Raw genomic sequence first — 20,402 nt, forward strand, 5'->3', positions numbered from 1 at the left:
AACCCACTGGAGAAAGACCAGAAGGACACACGGTTGAGAAACACTAACCAGGGAACTAGGCCTAAAAGGCAATGCGCATACGCAGGAAGCACAATATACTGAATAAATAAGCACTGCAAGTCAGTGTGAAGGTACGACACAGGCCATCGTGAGCATTAACACACCACGTTTCGGTGAACCTCGTTTCGTTTCATTCGTTTGACACACAATTCATCTCATAGTTAACTCCCCCCCTCCCCATGCCCCCCCTTTTTCCCCAACATTTTGTTATTACATGCATAAGCGTGCTAATTTTTCATCTCGGTCACACGTATTTATTTCCCAGAAGAGCGGTACTCTCCGGAACCCCTCAGGACAGAAAGCACGTTGAGCGCTCCAGGCCTGCAGAGCACAGTCCACGGGACAGCCAACCACCGAAAAACTGCAATTATCAGACCAGCCCATTTCCTCTACTCACGCTGCAGTGCAGGCCGAGATACTACTCAGAGGGCCCACACTCCTAACGCTGTAAAAATAAAAAGGTATTTTCACTCCTCTAGCTGAGAGCCGAGGTAAATATGCATGGTTAACCGCCAAAATCAATAGCACTGGAAACAAACAGAGGATATTCATAAAGAAAACATCGCTTCTGCCATAAGGCACAAAATGTGCAGAGCTCATAAATAATCATGACATATATACATTCGCCCAGATCCTATAACTGCCTGCGGGGGGGGGGGGGGGGGGGGGGGTGAGAAGAACATGACTCTGCAGAGCGAAGTGTGAACCAGCGTTTTGAAATGTGCTCCTTTTTCCGTATAACGTGGATTAAAAAAACGGCCACATTTTTAAATTCCAACAAGCTCTGTCATTCTCAAAATATGATATGGAAAATGTAAAAAAAAAGATTTACTTTAATTTACCTAATTAAATTATCCTTTATTTTTAATGCTGAAATCTAAACTCCTTATTCTGTACACTGTTGTTATTGAACTTCTTCAATGACTGGATTTTCCCCACTGGGATGAATAATGAACCTTACAAATTTAATACTTCGTTCACGTCACAGGTGACATAGATTTAGACAAACGTTTTGTCAAGACGACGCTTTTCCAGGCAAATTTTTTGTTGTTAAAAATGTGACAGGACAGCATTTGCGGTGTTACACAAGCTTGCTGTGCGTTACACAATATGTTAAAATCTACAGCTGCCGTGCTGCCCTGGAGGCCTACTGTGCAGGGCTGTGGAACTGAAGCCCTGCTACTGCTCACAGCACAGTCCCGCTCGAAAGAGGGCTTTCCAGCTTTCACACCTCCACACCTCCCCATACGTGGAAAGGTTAGGGGCGCACCAAATTTCAGCGATAGTTTCCCAGAACATAATGTCCCGTTCCAATAATGAGTGTTCAGGAACTTTCTCACGCAGTCGCCGGGAGTTTAGACTCTTGGTTCATGAGAGTCGATCAATGACACGGTACAAGTAAGGAGTTACCAAATGTGAGCAAATGTTCACTAATCAAATATACTAAGTAATGCTGACCAGACTCACACACTGTCACAACATTGTCACAACGCATTGGTTTAAGTATGCCATCTTAGCGATTTAGCTACGGAGAAGGCCGATTCCGGCGCGTTTCAGAGCTGTGAAGTGCAGCTGCGCGTGAGCCGCTGAACTGGGCACGTTAAACCACGGCCTGCAGTTCAGAACCCGTATCAATCAACTTTTCAGCTAAACTCAGCACGGGCACGGGAGATGCGTCGGAGCTCCAGAAGTCACACCGCTGAAACGTTATCCATGAGCGAACGGACACCCGCGGAGACATGCAATGATGTTCACAAGGCCCAGTCAGAGAGGAAGCCACCGCTGGGGGGCATAGCGGTTTTTAGCGTACTCGAAGAGGCGGGAACGGGTTTGGGTTCCCGCCTCCCTGTTTCGAGCGCCCCCTCTTCCTCCCTTGCGCGGCCTCGTTTCTGAGGACTCCGTGACGGCTGCCGCACAGACGGCTTTGCGAGGTGCCTTTTGCTGTGCTCGGGTGACTGAGGTTTCTTCAGGTTTCTTTTCGAGGGGCCCCGGTGGGGCGACGCACATTTATCTTCTTAACCAGATTTGTCAAATTAAATTTCCCCGAGTTCTCTCCTCTGCGTGGGTTTTAAAGGGAAGGAATGCGCAATGGATACTTTGCACGTTTTACGTTTACGTTTGTGTACAAGTTTCACGTTTTCCCTAAACTCTTTTAACTACGACTGAGCTGCACTTTGTAACTCACAATATCGGTCTCCACCGGAAATAAAACCTATCCATCAGCCAATATCGCGATTGCGTATTTCCGTCCTTAATCGGACTTGTCTGACATCCAAATGATACGTCAATGCACCAGGGTAAAAATTTCCATCAGAAAGATGATGGCAATAAAATATAAGCAAATAAAATTATATAAATTAAATATAATTAAATATGGAGATTTTGTCTCTTCAGAAAGGGAAACCTTCATATTTTTTTTCTTTTTGGTCATTTTATGGAAAAACTGCAGGCTCACTGTAACTCCTTCAAGTGCTTTTCTATCATTTGTTCCTGGACACATTCAACTGCTGTGTGGACGCTTCATGCTCCCCCTGTCACAGTTACTAACATTCACCGACGGGGCCTGTTCCATCACTAACACCAAGTGGTACTGAGTTAATCACTCGTGGGTGCATTTAGTGTATGGTTTTACATGCAAATCTCCAAAAATAATTGGGAAAAAAAAATATTCCAGACAGATAGTCTTGCTTCACCGGTTTTCATCAAAGTTATTATAAATCTGTGTGAGAGGAAAAGGATTAATTTTCCACTGCAACAACAGCATACTAAAAAGAAAACATTGGGAAAGTCTGATCAGAAAATAGCTGTAGCTGTCAGAGCCGATCCTGACTATGAAACACAGGGAAGGGAAAGGCTTTAAGGCCGTAAACAAAGAGTCAGCGGCTCTATTAAAGTGATTAGGCTTTCAGTGGTGAGGAAGCCCGCATTTCGTCCAGAATAATCTTTCTGTATTATTTCAAGAGATTTTCGCTTAAACCGTCAGTGGCTGTTATCAATTATGTGTGAAGAAATATATATACAGTGTCTCCATCATAAACATTTAAGACACTTTGAGGTTTTTCCTATGGGTGTATAATACCTTGAGAGTTGAATGTGAGGACATGTTATTTTCCAGAAGGCTAGCTCATGAAACTAGACTAGCTTAGGGTTTGGTCTTTTTTGCAAATAGTGGGTTAACCCTGAAAATGTCAATCACACCAACAGCAGGCAAATTATAATAATGAGGTCTGACTCTGTTAAATATCTTACCACTGTAATCCTCAGTATCTATATGAATGCTGTATAAACAAAGCCCGGTTTGGCTGCCATTTCAGCTCAATGCGCTTCTTCCAAAGAGCTGATGCCCACGAAGGAGCAAAACTCAAAGGATTAGCCTTTCAATCCACAGAGTCAACAGCAGCTCTGCAAGCAGCAAGTCTGTAATTATCCAGGCCTTCTGACAGACCAGTAAAACGGGGCCCTTAAAGCGATCTTTTATCGTGGGTGTATTTATTTCTATTTTTTCTTCCATCTTATATTTGTATTTATACATTTTTATTGTTCGCATGAATGACACCTTAAGAACAATTCCCCTATTGGGATAAAGAAGCATTCATTGTCATCCTCCACCATAATGAAAATGGGATTTTCCTTTTGCTGGCTGTGTATTTGCAGGTTTTGTATTAGGAACTTGGGGCAATGTGTGAACGCTTACTTCAAATGTTACTATGAATTATACACATGTAAAGAACATATAAGCACTGAACCCAGTGCCTGAAGTACTGTCGAACAACTTCATGTTGTGGATTTCCATACAAAAACACTGTGGTCTATGATATCAAATGGCTCGTCCACTTCCTACCCAGGGAACACTGACAACCTACTGACCTCTTATCAGTACAAATGACCATTCCTACGACCCTCCCCCGCTCTCCCATTTCATTTCTGGAAGACACCCAACTACACAAGTAGGCCGAATGCACTTGTGGAGTACATTGACTTCTTTTACAGAAACAATGCTGCCTTTCACTCCCAATTCAGTCTGCTTCAATGTGGCGACAAGGATGAAAGGACATCAGTGGCAGGACATGTCCGTGTATTGGAGCCCTGATTGCATTTTTCTGACCTGTATATAAGGACAAGAGGGAGACAACGTCTCATTTCTATAGAGTACAAAGGTTTTGCCCCTCCAGGTGCATTGTGCCCATGCGTCTATACTTACATGTGAGCATCCTTTGAATAAACAATTATTTTCACCTTTTCAAGGCATGTTTTTTTGTGCAAATCGGTAAGAGTAAAGGGAAAATAGAGTACTGTGTCCCAGTTAGGATTCTGAGAAAGGCTGGTGCTGGCTGCACGGTATTTCTGTATGAATATGAAAGCAATTTTATGGGTGACAGTCATTTTTTTGAATGCTGAAAGTTGTTAATCAGAATAATGAAAATCAATACTAGCCACCTGGTGCTTTGATAATTACATTATATTATTTATACAGTTATGTGGCAGACACCCTTATTGGAGGAAATTGCAAAGTGCACATTTTCACAAATCACCCATTATCCAATACAACTGCATATTTACTGAGGGTTAGCTACCTTGCCTCAGGGTACGTTTCCCCGCCCGGGAATCAAACTGCAATCTTTTGATTACATGCCCACTACCTTATGTACTATCTATGACAAGAAGAGGTGTTAATACATGGCATTAATTGCCCCCTTATATCACTGCTGTCAGTACGCCTGTGTGTGTGAAGGTGTGTAAGTAAGGATGTGGGTATATGTGTGTCTGTGTTTCTGTGTGTGTGTCCGTGTGGGTACAGGCGTCTCCCCAAAGGACATAACTGAGTCATCAAGCCACCATGTCCCTTTTCTTGACCTGCCATGTTAAATTCAAACGCTACGTTTTTCCAATAAATGAAATTCAGACTGCCTGAATGTTTTCCAGACTCAAAGACTTATTTGGCGGTAGCTTGTTAGATGTAATTTAAGGCCCTAGATTGCAGGAAATGGCCACAAAGGATGTCTGGGGGGGAAAAAAAGGAAGAAAGAGCTCAGATTTTTGCAGGCACATTGGGAGCTTCTCACCCTCCGTTTGATGTTTCACCATCGAAGCTAAACATCAAGTGTGCGCAAGTGCGTGTGTGTGTGTACACATACACGTGTGACGCATGTGTGTGTGTGCGGGGCACGGCCCCGCCGCTCTCACCTCCGTTACGGGTAACTCCAGCTGGACCACGTCCTCCGGCTTAGAGACCGGTGCCTGCAGCGCCGTGTCCAGGAGCAGGATGCCGTTCAGGTCCTTCCTGCAGCCCACCGCGTAGTCGTCCACGAACAGGACCTTGTCCACGGCCGGGAAGTACTGACACCTCACGCGACCTCCAGGTTTCGCTGGGGAGACCAGAGAGAGACATCAGCCCACACCTCCCGAGAGCCCATCGGGTTCCAGCTGACGGGCACCTCCCTAAAGCACACACCATGAGTACACCCTGCTATATGCCTTCCTCCTTACAGGTATCGCACCTGTCCAATGTGGTTTCCTCCTTTGCAGCTTGCAAAAAAATTTGTGCTTGTATTGGATTGCGTCCCGAAATTACTGATCATCATGAAAGATCACTTAATGACTATTTAGCTGTGTAATAAAATAAAACCTTCATGAAAAAAATGGTATCCTTCAGACTGTAGGCCACGTGATATTGCTGAGATTACTGTGAATAACTTAAGGACACAAACCCCAGGTAGAAACAAGCTGGATATATATAGAAGACATGGTATCTCCTTCCTGTGTTTCAGGCCAAGCGCGTCCAGAGAGCTGGTATTTCACGGGCTGCAGCTGAAGGGCTTTTTGAGTCTTTGTTTTACTTTCCTTTTCATAATTTATTCTATAGGAAGATAAGCAATCACTGTATCGCCTGTTGTACTTTGGTTTTCATTATCAGTGACATTCATTGGAAATTCCCTCGCCCTGTGATCTGCTTTGAGAGGAAGACGCGGATGGATTTGCTGTCAATGATCCCAAAACTGGCTGCAGTGTTAAAATAACACCTTCATATTTGGTCACAGGGGAAGCTATCTTTGCATGATATCCATTATATGCTGATACACATCTAACCAACCCAACCTGATGAGTAAATTCCAAATACATAAGATGATCTGTATACGAGCTAAATCGACTGACTTCCTGCTAGTCGTTTGATGATACTCAATCAAACCTATGGTAACATCACTGCGGAAATGTCCTCGCATTTTGGACAACCGCTGTCGTGTTACCCAAACAGAGAAGGGTTTTGAGAACGATGTATTCAGAAAATTACAGCCACACAAAGAAAGGTGAAAATGTGTTCTCTTTCATAAAGTGTCTCTCAGGAAATGGAGCAGTCTGCACCTTTACACAACTGCTCCTCTAAAGGACAGGTCACACGGAAGCATTTCAGCAGTTGTGCAACTCCCCACCATTCTAGAAATTTCCACTACTTCAAGAAACTACATTCAGAAACTGCTGCCCAGATGTGCCAAACAGTTAAGTTTGCACTTGTCATGACAACGGAATGAGGTTACAGTTTTGCGGAACATAACACAGCTGGGCTTCTGGGCAGACAATGCAGTAAAGATATCTCCTTTCATCAGGCTAGCTTCCTTCAGACAATTCTCTATGCCTGCCATTCAATACGCTCCTCCACAAAGAAGGCGACTACATCACACTGAGGCCGGCTATGTAACTGCATGGGAGTTGTGATTTTTGACCTCTTGTGAGCCCTTCGTGGAGGAGTTCTGGGACACGTGGGCACGCACTCGGAGGACTAAACCACCTCGGTGTTTACTGTCAACAGCCCATTAATTCTGCCCAGCTCCTGCGAGCACACCAGCAGAAGCACGCCGCCGCGGGACTGCCTGTACGCCGCTGGCGACCCCATGCGACCGCCAAGCTCCTCCCCCTTTCTCTGCACATGACCGGGTCACGTGGCGCTCAGTTGCCGACACTGCCCCTGTTATTGCATCAAAAGGGAAAACAAACGTCCAAGAAGTCAGACGCGTACAAGGGATATCTGCAGTCTGCCTCAGGTGATTACACGCACTTAGAAGAACCCTGCCGGGCTTCTGTAACCGTCCAATGGAACCGCTGTTTCTGTAAAGCGTGTCTCCTCTCTGTGACTAGACATTGACAGAGTCTTAAAAATGAGCTGCTCCCTCTCTCCATGCCCCCTTTTTTTCAGTTTGATTCCTAGAACTCACGTTGCCAGACATTTGTTCAGAACGCTCGGCTGCGTAGAATTTTTTTTTTTTTTTTTTTTAAAGTGTAACGTGGTGTAGTGTGGCGTGAGAGGAAGTCTAAATGGATTTTCTCAGGGCACAACCTCTCTCCTTCTGGAGAAGTCATTTCACAGCACATTCCACGCTGGAGCGCTCTAACAGCCGTTACTGAGGGGGGAGAGCCGGGCAGAACCCCGCTTCAGCTGACAGGAGGCACGGAAAAGCCGCACACAACAACCCCCCCCCCCCCCCCCACCCCCCGCCGCCCGGCTCCAGAAAGAGCTTTCTGTGATGAGGGGACACCACGCTTCTCTTCACAAGGGAGGGTTTAGATGAGGCCGTCGCATTGAAAGACAGACAGCGAGCATCACTCCACACGTGACTCCCGCCCCTCCAGCGCATCTCGCAAAAACCTTGACTACGGTCGAACTGCCACTGCTGTCAACGCTGATTCACAACTGCATGACGAGAAAAACCACCATGAAGAGGGCGTAAAGGCATAAAGGCATTTTCAATGTGTTAATGTACCCCCTGACCTTCCCAAAAAAAAAAAAAAAAAAAAACCTACCCCTCTATGTTGCATCTGCAGAGGTTGGCATGGAAACCGACAATAATAACAGTGGCATCTCCCTCATTCCGTCAGTATCCAAAATAAAGTTAATAAGTCGCCCCCTGTGTCTGATAACTCTGAAGTGGACACTTCGTCTTATGCATGCCGCGCTAACTGCTGGAGCCATCCCAGATACACGGGCTCTGCTAGGTGGTGGGGTGGCATGGGGGAGCAGATAAAGGCTGTGCTTCAGTCTGCTTACTGTAGGGTGAAAGAAAGAAAAAGAAAAAAAAAAAAAAACACAGGCTGTCAGTGTGATCTCTCACCCGGTGGCTTCACAACTGAGAGAGCTTTAAAGCACTCAGGCCCCTGTCAGGGGGAATGGCACCAGCACCTGCCAAGTTTCACTGTTTATTCCACTGGAGGCAGTGGGCCAGCGGGGCACGCCACCAAGAGACAGCACGGGGAAACTCGGGAACTTCGGCCATTTTGTGGTTAAAGAACATATATCCGCCCGCGATCCTCCCGCCCGTGCCGGGAGTGTTTGGCGAGTATGCGGTGTGGCGCTGCTCGGGACGGCACGTTCAGGGGTTCTGAGACCTCCGACGATAACCCTCTCCTCCTTGCATCTTATCCCCTCGCTTGTCAAGTTTATTAAAAAAACCCATTTCGGGCTGACCCACTGAATGAGGCTCCTTAATTACCCAAACCCTTGGAGGGCTTCGGCTGCATGCGTGACGCACCCGAAGTCGACAGTGTCGCGCTAAAGGAAATGCCAATGGTGAAGGCAGTGTCAGACCAGAGAAGATCTGTTCGCACTTTGGATCAATAAGGTTGATTTCCCTTACAGAGAACATTGAATCAGACACAGCTGACGGTTTATATCTTCCAAAACCTTTTTTTTTTTTTAATATGGACAAAAAATTTTATTTCAGATTCCAATTAGACAGATATATGTACGTGTTCCCTAGAGGGCACGGATTTATCATTTTCACAGATCACTCCTCTGTGCCCTTGAATGAATGAACTAAGGCATACAGAGATGTTAAGGCATTTTGCTACCAGCCTCCTATTGTGCCCCCTGTGTAAAAATATAGGCAAACAAAGGTGTAAATTTGTGCCTAGAAATTCTACACAACAATTTAACATATATGACGCTTGATCAGTGTCACCATTGTCACGCTACAACATCTAGGAAAAAGCATAAATTTGAATGAAAAAAACTGTACCAATTGTACCTTTTACAACTGATATAAAGAGCTGTAAACTATGGAGGCTTATGAGAGAGTAATGCACCGACTAGGGTGTGAAAAATTGTGGATGGCATCAAGCTTTTGCAATTTTTTCCAGTACCATCTATTGCAAATTACACCTCATTGCTGAAACGCGTGAGAGCAGAGGTATTGCCACTTCATTTGACAGCATTTGCCAACCGGTCGGACCAAGCCAAAGGGACCCCACATGTCCGTGTGTACCTGTCATTCTTGTTCAGAGGGAAGCCGGACAGGGGGGTCTCCTACACAGGTTATGAGGCATCAAGAAACAAGGACAGCAGAGACTCCGTAGCAGTTCCAAATGCAGCAGCAGTCCAGAGACAGCAGAAAGCTGCGGGCATTCACAAAACTTTACTCCTGAATCTGTAAATCCCTTCTTATTATTTCACTGGCAATGCACGCCACCTTGAAAATATGAATCCATCAGGTTGGCTGCTCACACCTCAGAGTGGAGCAACGTGACCCAACTGTTAGGGCCCTCTCTTTACATGAGGGCTGAGGGGATTCAAATCTCTGGTGGGAAACTCACTGTACCCTTGAGCCCTTGTGCAATTTACCTTTTAGCTCATTACATCCTGTGACAAAATGCAGCGGCATGAATGCGTTACTGACTGTTCCTGATGTAAAACTGGACACTGCTCTCAATGAGGTCATTATGAGGAAAATAACGAGATGTAACAAACCTAAAATTAGACTTCTGACGAAAAAATTACAGAATGTATGGGATGTCATACTGCAAGCATCTCATGCTATCCTAAATAAGGGCTTGTACTAAGAACATAAATATTACGTGAGGGGTTTTAATGAAGGACATTTTGCTTTCTCTTTCACATTTCAGCTCAAAAGTTTAACCTTCTGTTTCTGCCTATTATAGTCAGAATAAATAACTCAGCTGTACCGGCGGGCCAGCTTTTAATTAGTATTGGGACCATCACGACCGCAATTATAAAGCTGTCTAACTGACAACTGTGTCCGAAGTTACTCATTATTAAGACACAAGTGATAAAGGTGGAGCAATGCCACCACAATATAGTGCCAGAGTGAAACGGCAGTATCCACAATATATATGAAACAAGACACTTGGAACAGTGGTCATAGCAGCCATTCGCCATGACAGAAAGAGGGCACTTTTCAAATTTTTCACACCACGGGCAATTCAAATACTGTGTTGTGTATTTGATGTTTCCGAAAATGTAACATTTAGCATACGCCTTCAATTTTAATTAAGGGTAGCAGTTATCTGACGATTCAATCAAATTTGACTTTGTGTATGTAAGCCTTCACACTTGGCTTGCAGTGATGAAACTGCCCCGTTTTACGCTGCCCGCCTAGAACGGCTTCGATTGATAACGTTCTGCAATGTGACTAACACAAGCTAGCTGCTATACAGAAAAGAAATACCATGTTGTAATGTATCAAAACCTGTTATGGTGAAAAAAAATGTACCTATCGTTAGCTAATGAAGATGTTTAGCGATTATTACACCAACAATGATACATTAGCATCCGTAAGACGCATCCACATGCCACTAACGTTACTTTTCAAAACTGCAGCCCAAAATATCTGACTAACTAGTTTCAGAAAATATGCCGCATAACACAAACGCTATTTAAACCGCATGAGTTAGCTTCCTCGCTTGCTTAAGCGCCTATTTCGTGTTCAAGTCGCACTCAAATATTTTCACCGGAGAACATGTTTCAGAACCCCTAACGTTAGTTATGACAACAGTTACACACAACGACCGGGTACAATAAGCTAACCTGGCGAGTGACAACGACGCAGACAGACAGCTAACGATAGATAACTGCTCTCCTATTAAAACACTACCTCGTCAAATTTGAGGAACTGACAGTGACACATCAATCACAACACAGGGCTTAAAACCGGCCTCTGAGCTAACTAGCTAACCAATAAGGCCTGTTAGCCAGCTTGTTTCCAAGCTATCTCCTTAGCTCGAGGATGCCTTCGCTAGCTAACATGAGCTCACACCAGAGGTTTCGATTTCTTTTAGCCTGCGATCTAGCTAGCTCGCTATCACATATTTCACTCACTCAGTTTGCTAGCTAGTTAGCCATCTAGCTGACTATTTTGTTTAGTGTCAAGTTAGCTCGCTAGCTAGCTAGCGAGCCACCGCTGTTTTGTTTAGCAATGTGGCAGCTAACTAGGCTGTTAGAAAGGTGAGTTAGCAGCTAATTAGCAAGCTAACAAAACTCGAATCTGACAATCACGGGTCTCCAACCCCAAAAATGGGTCCACCACAACAGGCCTCAAATAAATAGCCTCCGTGAGAAACTCTTGTCATTTTCTCAGCCTTTATCCCTCCCCCCTCCTCTTTCCACAACCATGTTTTGACACCACGACTAGCCGCTGATCCGTCGGGCCCCGGGGCGGAAACTTTACCGTGCAAAGCCGAGGCCTGGAGTATGGCCCCCGAAGTGCCGTCGATGACTTTGATGCTGCCCCGGCTCGTCACGGCCAGGATAGCGTTGAGGGCCGGGTGATAGGAAAGGCTGCGCAGGCCCTCCTCGTCGCAACGTAGACAACCGTCTCTCAGTACAATCCAGTCTGAGGAGGTGGACGAGCAGGAGCCCGGCGAGGCCGCGGCCGCCATCTTTCTTTATTTTTGTCCCTTTCCCCGCTCTCTGTTTTAGGGATCTCCGATGTTACAAGTCGGTGTGAAAAGATAGAAAGCTGAATCCCAAACTACCGCTGTGCTACCGCTGTCGGGTCTCCTTCTGCGGCTACTGCTCCTCCTCCCGTTACCGCAGCAGCTGCTATTCACCATCAGTATTGAGGAAGCTGAGGGCTCCGCTCTCCGGCAGATTGATGTCAGACACACGGAACTAGCGTAGCGCCATCTCTCCTTACTCCATACCGCTAGGGGCGCTGTGCGGTCGGGGAAAGACTTCTGAAATTGGAAACGTCATTCCGATTTCAACGAGTGGCTCTGTTGAGACAAGTGTCAATGTAACACATAAACACAAGACGGTGTGTGGCGTTTGATCCTGGATAATTAGAGACCTGATTGTTGTGTGTATCCTCAACTTTAACAAAAACTTGTGAAACACTGTTAGTAGCGGCTTGTAGCAGTAATGCGGCTTGCTAGCTAACGTTAGCCACAATATTTTAGAGACTGTCCGGAATGAATTTCTGTCGTGCGTGATCATACAGTAGTCTTTGTCCACAGTCCGTTGAATATTTCAAATGAGAAGTGTGCACCTCCAAGCGATTGAGTCATCTTTGTCTTAGATTCAGTAGAGCCAGTCTCTGTAACGTTAGGTTTACTGTGATATATGCTAAGTATTTTAATTAAACTATGCAGTTTGTTCTTTGGGTGTTTTTGTCCTCTCAAAACTACTCTTGGAACACTCAAAACTATATACCCGTTTATTTTCCTTTCCACACAAAACCCTTAAAACTCTTCTCCAACTGTAGTCGTCTGCGTTTTGCCCCTCTCAGCATTCTTTGTTTTCTCATTATGGGCGCACTCCTCTCATTAAACAGACACAGCTCCCGGTGTATAATCAGCATGCTTCTCTCCGTGCAGTTTGTCTTAACTATATATTGTCAATACTGGAGATCAGTCGATTCATCTTTGTATTCCGTCCGACATGTGGGTCTATGGTAGTGCTCAAGCTTTGTTTCCTTACCATATCAGCTCTCTTGTGGGAAAAAAATGATGTCTTAGCTTTGGGTATTTTTGTATGGCTACACCCTAAGACTACTTGCATTACACCAGTTTTCTCTCCCTTCTCTATCGGCTAAGAGGCTGCCTCTTCCCTGTATTTCTTAACTTGCTTTGTCCTGCCATAGAAAATTTTCACGCATTGTATGCCTTTCTAACAATACATCCTTCCCAACTCCTTGTCTAGGTACTGTCCATCACCTGCATTGAGGATGTTGGTCTTAACCATTCTATTCCTCCGTTTTCTATCAGTTGCTTATTTCTGCATTTCTGCAAATAGCTTGACATCTACTCATCAACACATTTCTCCTATTATAGCCTCCCCACCCTCTTCCAAGCCATCCCAAATGGTAAAGGAATATATGCACCCAAATGGTGGAACTAAGAAGCCTTTCCTCTTTGCACTATGAAGGGAATGTCTTACAAAACAGGATCTGTTTACCTTTTGTACAGGTAATTGGTTGTGGTGGGTTTTAAGTTACGCATCTCCCTGAATGAGGACATTTGAGAAAATCAAGAAGTGTAACAACTAATAAATTACACATTTCATTTAAAAAGTCCTTCTGTGAAAAGGGTTTCTGAATATGAAGGATGTTACACTCCATGCTACCTTGGATGAAGATATGTAAGAAAAATGTTATGGATGTACCACCTGCCATGGATCTACGGTGCAGTGAACTTTGCACCCATATTTATAACTCAGCAGTTTCACCTTTTTAAACAATTCCCAGATCTTTAATTTTTCAACTACATGTAATTTCCTTTTTACCCCAAATCTTTATTTTCAATTTTTTTATTGTCAATAAGGAAGACATATTTTATCAATTTCAAATCTGCCATATGCAATATGTTAATTTATCCACATGTAGCTGCTTAATTGTTGGCTGTTTATTACATTTGTGGCCTTGGATAAGGACATTGGCTAAATTACATCATTTCCTAACAAAAGGATACAAACATTACAAAGGAAAAATACCAGAAATATCAGGTTGCAATGGTTGAGAAAGAAGGTTTACAGTCATGCAGATCAATAGGATCATTTTAATATACCAGTACGGTTTAAAGTTACACATACCATTTTTCAGGATTGTGGAGGGGAGGTTTGGTGAACACTAAAGTTCACAAACTGGAATACAAAGCATACAAACAGCACATTTGTGCCTAAAGCTAATTCAATTCCCCTACAAAATAAAGGTGCTTTTTTATTAATATTACAGCAGTTCTAGTCTTCCATCTTCTCAGCAAACATATGTTATTCTGAAAACATATAAGCACTTTAAAACCTTCTGTGTCTATATATAGCCTTCTAGGATTACGTACAATACAGATTAATGTTTATTTTTTCTGTTCATTTTCTCTTATGCAAATATACATCAGTAATATATCAATGACATAACAGCCGTATAAAATAACAAAAGAAAGGCACCGAAATTTAGTAGACACTGTTTTATTTCCAACTTCAACTGTCTATTGTCTACCCAGGCCGGAATTCATAAATTAGGAGTAAAACATAGCATGAGGATTCAGAGAAAGGTGACTAATAGTGAAACTTATACCACAATTCATACAGTACTCAGGCCCCTCTCCCTCCAAATAAACAATGTTATCTGGTCATTTTCTTCCTTTCTCCTGGTACACAACGGGTGAATCCACACTGAAACGTTTGGCACCACACGTTTCATATGAGGACAACTTGGTAAAAACAAGAAATAAAAATGGCCGCTGCATGTTTCTGCTTTGCCTGATTATACCAACGCCCACATAGTCATCAATGTACCACATGATAGCAGGGTATTCCTCCTTTCCTGCAAATATCACCAGGCAAAATGAAAGGACATCCAACTTCCAGATGTAGGGAAAAAAGACGAACAACAGGGCTTTTAAATAAATCCTAGAGTTTCTCAGTACACTGAATACAAAGGTCATGGCTACATTTAAATACACCGACTTCACATATACTATATGACCCCTTGTTGATCATGATCAGAAACCAGGTAAAAAAAAAAAAAAGAAGCATATTTCCTTGTTTTCCCGGTGTGGATTCCCGATGTGGATCATCTTGTGTCCTCCATCTTGGTTCTAAAAGCCACTGCTCAAACAGAGTTCCAAACCATTCTGCTGTCCAATCAGACCCCAGTATAAAGAGAGAGGAAGTAGATGTATAGAAGGAAAATGGGGTATATGAGAAGTGGCTTCTTTGTTTTGAATTCATCCCCCACAAGCAGAGAAGCAGCACTGTACGCAGCCCAGAATACTCCAAAAAGCTGAGGAAAAATTGAGAATGAAATGAATATCAACATGGGGAGCTGATAAATCTAGACGAGCATGCTACATCAGAACAACTTGATGAAGGCTGTATGGCACACCCTCCCTTTAATTACATTACCAAACCACATTCCTTGACTTTAAATGATCCAAAAATCAATCAATCAGTGACTACAGCTGAAGTAGTAGACTGAAAAGTGTCATGAATTTAAACTGAATGTGCATTAAATTGAATGCTTTTTTCCCCTTTTTTTCTTTTTGTGATTGCCAGTTGGGTTACTTAAGAATCCTCTCTCACTAACCTCACTCACAGGAGAACAGGTGAGGCCACTCCAATCCTCTGATAAACCCATACACAAACCACACTATTTTTTTACTTTCCCACAGTATACTACAGTGAAGTGGTAGCAAACTGGAGGAAAGTCACTGCCCCAGTTTTCACCCGAAACCTTCGTAAATGCCGTACAAGTTATAAGGTGCTGAGAGGGGTTTGATGTGAGGACCCTGGCCACCCTATCTACCTCTAGTAACCTGCTTGTAACCTGTGCATAGGGACCAGCCTACACTCAAAAGGAGCACCTTGCCAACCAGGCCAGTCAGGAGTCCACTCAGGTGTTTTTTAACGTAATGTCAGGTGATGAGATTGATAGGGCTCTTAAGAACCTGATGAATTCTTTAGTATAATTAGTCAATATTTTTGGAACATTAAAGTCTTACCTTTAATAACGTGGAAACAACATCAAAAGCTCCAATTACAAACAGTAAGGGAGCTATGACAATGAGTGGAAGCAATGAATATCCGATCACTCCAAGAACCTGTCCATAAGAAACCTACAGGAAAAAAATTGTATACAATTACTTCATTACATTAAATCAATCATTTAAAAACTGAAAAATAAGGCATTTATATTTTGCACACACAGATTTGTAGCTGAAATGAAACTTCACCACCACAGTTTGTAAATTTATCATTTCTACAGAATGGGTAGCAAGAACAAGGAAAAATGTCAAGTGATGGCTGCTACAAATTTTTAGGCTCAAACCCTTAAAATTGCACTTACTTCCCCACCAAGAACTCGTGCCAGCAGAAAGATTGTCAGGGACCCAAATATCCAAATAGTGATAATCCAGGACACCACCTAATTAAAGCAATGCAATTATTCAAGAAACAATTTCATAGAAAGTACAGCATGAAACATGAATAAAGCAAATGGGTCCCTTTTTATATTACATGTGTTGAAAAACAGCCTTCCTCAAGGGGAACACATTGATGAATAGTAACAAAATGAATAGGCACTCAGTATGCCAGTAAGCCTCTTTAAAACCACTTAACCTGTCAAAACGATAACACAGTTAAACACACTGAAGAGAGCTTCTATTTTTATTAAAATGCCTTTAAAACCGGTTAGGGCACCCCTTTTTTCCTCTACATTTGCACAAAAGGCATTTTGTGTTGGTTATTTATGCCCTTAAAGGACCATCAGATAAAAAACAGCATCATATCTACATCATAACCTGTATCATGTTTAGGCTTACCAAGACTACTTTTCATGGGTAATCATTAAAAAATGTGAATTTGTGTTTCATTTCTTGCTGTAGTGATTTGTCTACATGGCTGGTGATGTTCAATATGTGAGCACATTAAGTATATGTACTTGCACGGATGTGATTATACTAGCCATTTCTACCTAAATGACTCAGTAGACTTCAATAAATTAAGGCAAAGTGATTGTCTCTTCAGGCATATTTCCTAGTATCAGTTGCAATGACAGGTTTACATCTCAGCATTGGCCACCTAATAATATCATGCAGGTCAATTGAGGATGGAAGGCATATTCAGTGCAACATCAGTCTAGCATGACACTACATCACAGTGAAATTGACAGTATTCAATCACCCCACTTTCTGTCAAAAGATGTTCATTTGTGATTAACTACTTGTCTCCTGGGCATATAATCTACAATCTTTGTTTAAATGGCAAAAATAGCCATTCCATCCCTTAGTCGTGCACTGGTTGAACAGTATCAATTATCAGTGAAGCACTTGGACCTAACTGTCCTGTATCTCAACTAGCCAATGACGTTACAGGCAGAGGCTGCCATCTCACCTTGAACTGGCCATAGATGGAGATCATGGAGAAGAGGAGCACCACAGCCAAGGGCCCCCAAAAGTCAGGGTTGTCCCGCACCACTTGCCGGTTGAACCCCAGGGACGGCATCGGCATCAGCACGCACCGGATCTTGTAGTAAATGTCCTTCAGGTCGATGTCCAGCTCCTCTCTGCACGCAAGGCAAACACCGCGGGCAACAGGTTCATACTTTAAGCATTCGGTATGCCTCCGTTAGGCCTTAACTCATAATAACTGGTGTGTCACTCCAGATGATGTAGCACGTACTGATTAACAGCCTTTTTCTTTCGGGCTTATGAATAGGGACCTAAAAACTAGTTTGACTCGTTAATACACTCGTGCATTCACTGCGTTATTGAAATATTTGATACACGTACAGGAGAGGCTTGTTGTCTTCCGGGTCGTCTTCCTCCACCTCCAGCAGCCAGCCGTAGCCCCGCTGCCTCAGGAACGTGGTCGCGTACGCGTCCCTGCCGGGGTCGCTGCCCATGTTCAGTTTAACATCGGGGGCATCAATCGAGCCGCTCAGCTCTGGAGAGGATGCAACAGCTTGTTCACAACCGGGACACACTTTCAGAGACCTGTAGCTAAAACGTGCCGCATTAGTAACTATGCTAAAACATTCGTCCTACAAAAAATTAACAGGAACGCTAAGGTTAATCAGTAAAGATTCCGTTGCACCACATTGTTATTATCTAAAAACACTAAGATTAGGTATCTTACTTAGCTAGCACAGTTTGCTAGCTTCACGGGCTGTTATTTCAGACATGTAGGCGTGTTAAACACGATTAATGACGAGTTAAGATGTAATAGTTTCAGCAATATCTGGTCAGCAGAACACTCGAAGTAACTACTGTTATCTTGTCAGTATTGCAGTACAGCCAGGTAGCTCGCTAGCCAACATTAGCCGTAGCTGTCAAAATTCTGTCAGCCAGCCATAAACAGATTATGCCACGCCTCGAGTCAATACGAAACTACGGCAACTAGCTTAGTTAAGTTAGCCAGCTAGGCAGTACCTACTATTAATTGTCAGCGAAGTAAATGCGGAACCCAACAAGCTGATCCGATGTAGTTAACCATCACTCAGGTGATATTTTCCCCTGTCAGGGCCTATAGCCTTACCTTCGCCGTCAGTCGAGGAGACGAAGGTAAAATCTCCATTGGTGGGAGAGAACTGCATTGTTGTTGTGCCAGGTAGCTACCTTCTCGCGAAAAATCAGTCACATTTAGATGAACATTCACATTCGATAGATTCAAACAAATGAAAAAGCACGTTGCTCGTTTCAGCTTTTCCAGGAACCCCCCCTCCAAAATTTATTTCATTCTGTTAAGGGAGTACTGGCTCGTCCGAAACGTTTCACAACCTCACACAAGCCATAGACAGAAAGCAGGAAGTGAGAGGGAAGCTGGGAAAGACGACACGTCGAATGCATTGGCTACAGTAGCAGGCAACCTGCCCCCTAGCGCACAGACAGTGTAATAACCGCGCCAACCACCGATTGCGTGTCCAATCGCGGACAGCAAAAAGGGTTTTCCTTGATGGCACCAACTCAGTAATCCAAGGAGGACATGTAAATAATGCACCAATCATACATTTCGCTTGGGAGCAGGCGCTTTTAACTTTTTTTATTTGTTTATTTTAGAAGTCCCGGGCATAATATTACATTTTAAAGTACCATTGAAGTACACAGATACAACCAACATGTTCTGAGGGACTGACCATGAGGGTTTGTATTAAGCCAGGGGTGTCCAAACCTCTCCTGGAGGGCCACTTGTCCTGCATGTTTTAGATCTCTCCCTGCTCCAACACAGCTGATTCAAATGATCAGTTTGTTATTCAGCAGCTTCAGGAGTTCATAACGAGTTGATCATTTGAATCAGCTGTGTTGGAGCAAGGAGAGATCTAAAACATGCAGGACAAGTGGCCCTCCAGGAGAGGTTTGGACACCCCTGTATTAAGAGAAGTTTGCACATCGCCGTAAGAGGCTAGCCAGAATAATTTTGTCGCTCTGACAGTTGTTCTTTTTCAAGAGGAAATGGTCGCTGTGGGATTGGTAACGTGCATTTGGTGCGTCTTTCCATGATGGTTTTATACATACATCCATGAGCTTGTGGGTAAGGGGGAGTGCCAAATAAAAACGTGACTATGGTCTGCTTCATGAATCATGATATTCCATTTATATTCACAATTACATTTGTCACATTTTAGAGAGAGTCCTTCTCTCGCAGTGTTTATTATTACATTACAACCATTGTTGCATTGCATACAATTTATAAAAATGGATGTACAAAGATCAGAGGGTTCAGTATGTATCTCTTCTGAGATAACGCCCCATGAACATTAAAGAAATCTCTGTACGTGCTCTGGATACGAGCGTGTGGAAAGAAGAGAGAACTACGCCACATTGACAGAAAATTACCCCTTTCCACACGAAGCGCAGCTCCTTTCCCAGCTGTTTACTTGCGTACGACGGATGTACGGAAAAGAACCGGAAACTATGACTGCCATGGGGGCATTTGATTGGATGAGCAGAACAGACTGGCCAATGGCAGCGCTTTCTGACAGGGCAGCACATTTTGCCGCTAAGGATGAATCTTTTCAGAGCTGTGTCCTCACACTCGCCACGCTGAGTGGAAAAAGAAGCGGTAAGACAATAATGGGATGTTTTGTAACATGATTTCTGCCTGTTCGACTACGATTGCAGCATTAAATGTATTTTGGATGCTTTGTTGCGGTATATACGAAAACCTACTTTAAAATATTTACGTTATATGATTTTTTTTAGTTTTGCTAGTTGCAAAGATGTTGAATGAGAAACTTACACCGTCGCTAGGTATTTAGGCCAGGCAGTAGCTACATAGCTGGCTAGCTAGAAACAGATTGAAGACAAAATAGCATAACAGTCTGATGTTAGCTAGCGAGTTGGTTTGAACCAGGCTGAATCTCACTCTCGCCGGTAAATTTTGAAGTTTCGTAAGCGTTCGAAAGTAACGGCTGGTCACTTTATTCCAAAATGTCTACGCTATCTAGTATTAGCTCTTTGCAATTCTGTTAGCAAGCTGGCATTTGAAATCAGGTGGGTCGGCTTGCTGAGGACTGTTTAATTACAGCCTAATTGGCTAACTAACAAGCTACCAAGTTACAGGTAGCGACACTAGCTTATTGTGGCTAAATAGCTAGGTCGAATGATAGCGAATTATTTGACCGGCGTCC

The 20,402-nt window shown here is 43.5% G+C and overlaps 2 protein-coding genes across 2 annotated transcripts in view; both read right to left on the reverse strand.

The window, feature by feature from the left end:
• The window catches only part of birc6 (baculoviral IAP repeat containing 6), a 129,908-nt gene extending 117,969 nt beyond the window's left edge, over positions 1 to 11,939 (reverse strand). The window contains exons 1-2 of the mRNA XM_036546560.1: positions 11,511 to 11,939; positions 5,245 to 5,426 (exon numbers count right to left, since the gene is read on the reverse strand). Of these exons, the coding sequence (XP_036402453.1) occupies positions 5,245 to 5,426; positions 11,511 to 11,721 (393 nt within the window). The 5' untranslated portion in view covers positions 11,722 to 11,939. The remainder of the gene's footprint in view (positions 1 to 5,244; positions 5,427 to 11,510) is intronic.
• A 1,665-nt stretch (positions 11,940 to 13,604) lies between these two features.
• Positions 13,605 to 18,579, reverse strand: yipf4 (Yip1 domain family, member 4). The gene is made up of 6 exons (XM_036546828.1): positions 18,311 to 18,579; positions 17,566 to 17,719; positions 17,168 to 17,339; positions 16,122 to 16,199; positions 15,778 to 15,891; positions 13,605 to 15,059 (listed from the first exon to the last, which is right to left on the reverse strand). Exons 1-6 carry the CDS (start codon positions 18,366 to 18,368, stop codon positions 14,922 to 14,924), a joined length of 714 nt encoding a protein of 237 aa, XP_036402721.1. The 5' UTR covers positions 18,369 to 18,579; the 3' UTR covers positions 13,605 to 14,921.
• Between the last annotated feature and the right edge of the window lie 1,823 nt (positions 18,580 to 20,402).

This window comes from Megalops cyprinoides, chromosome 15, assembly GCF_013368585.1.
Source record: "Megalops cyprinoides isolate fMegCyp1 chromosome 15, fMegCyp1.pri, whole genome shotgun sequence".
Classification (NCBI taxonomy): domain Eukaryota; kingdom Metazoa; phylum Chordata; class Actinopteri; order Elopiformes; family Megalopidae; genus Megalops; species Megalops cyprinoides.

Coding starts and splice junctions, on each gene's coding strand:
- yipf4 (XM_036546828.1), bottom strand. CDS start 18,368: ATGCAGTTCTCTCCCACCAATGGAGATTTTACCTTCGTCTCCTCGACT. Junction 17,720..18,310: donor CTCCTCGACTGACGGCGAAG/GTAAGGCTATAG, acceptor CATCCTCTCCAG/AGCTGAGCGGCTCGATTGAT. Junction 16,200..17,167: donor CCATCTATGGCCAGTTCAAG/GTGAGATGGCAG, acceptor TGCTTTAATTAG/GTGGTGTCCTGGATTATCAC.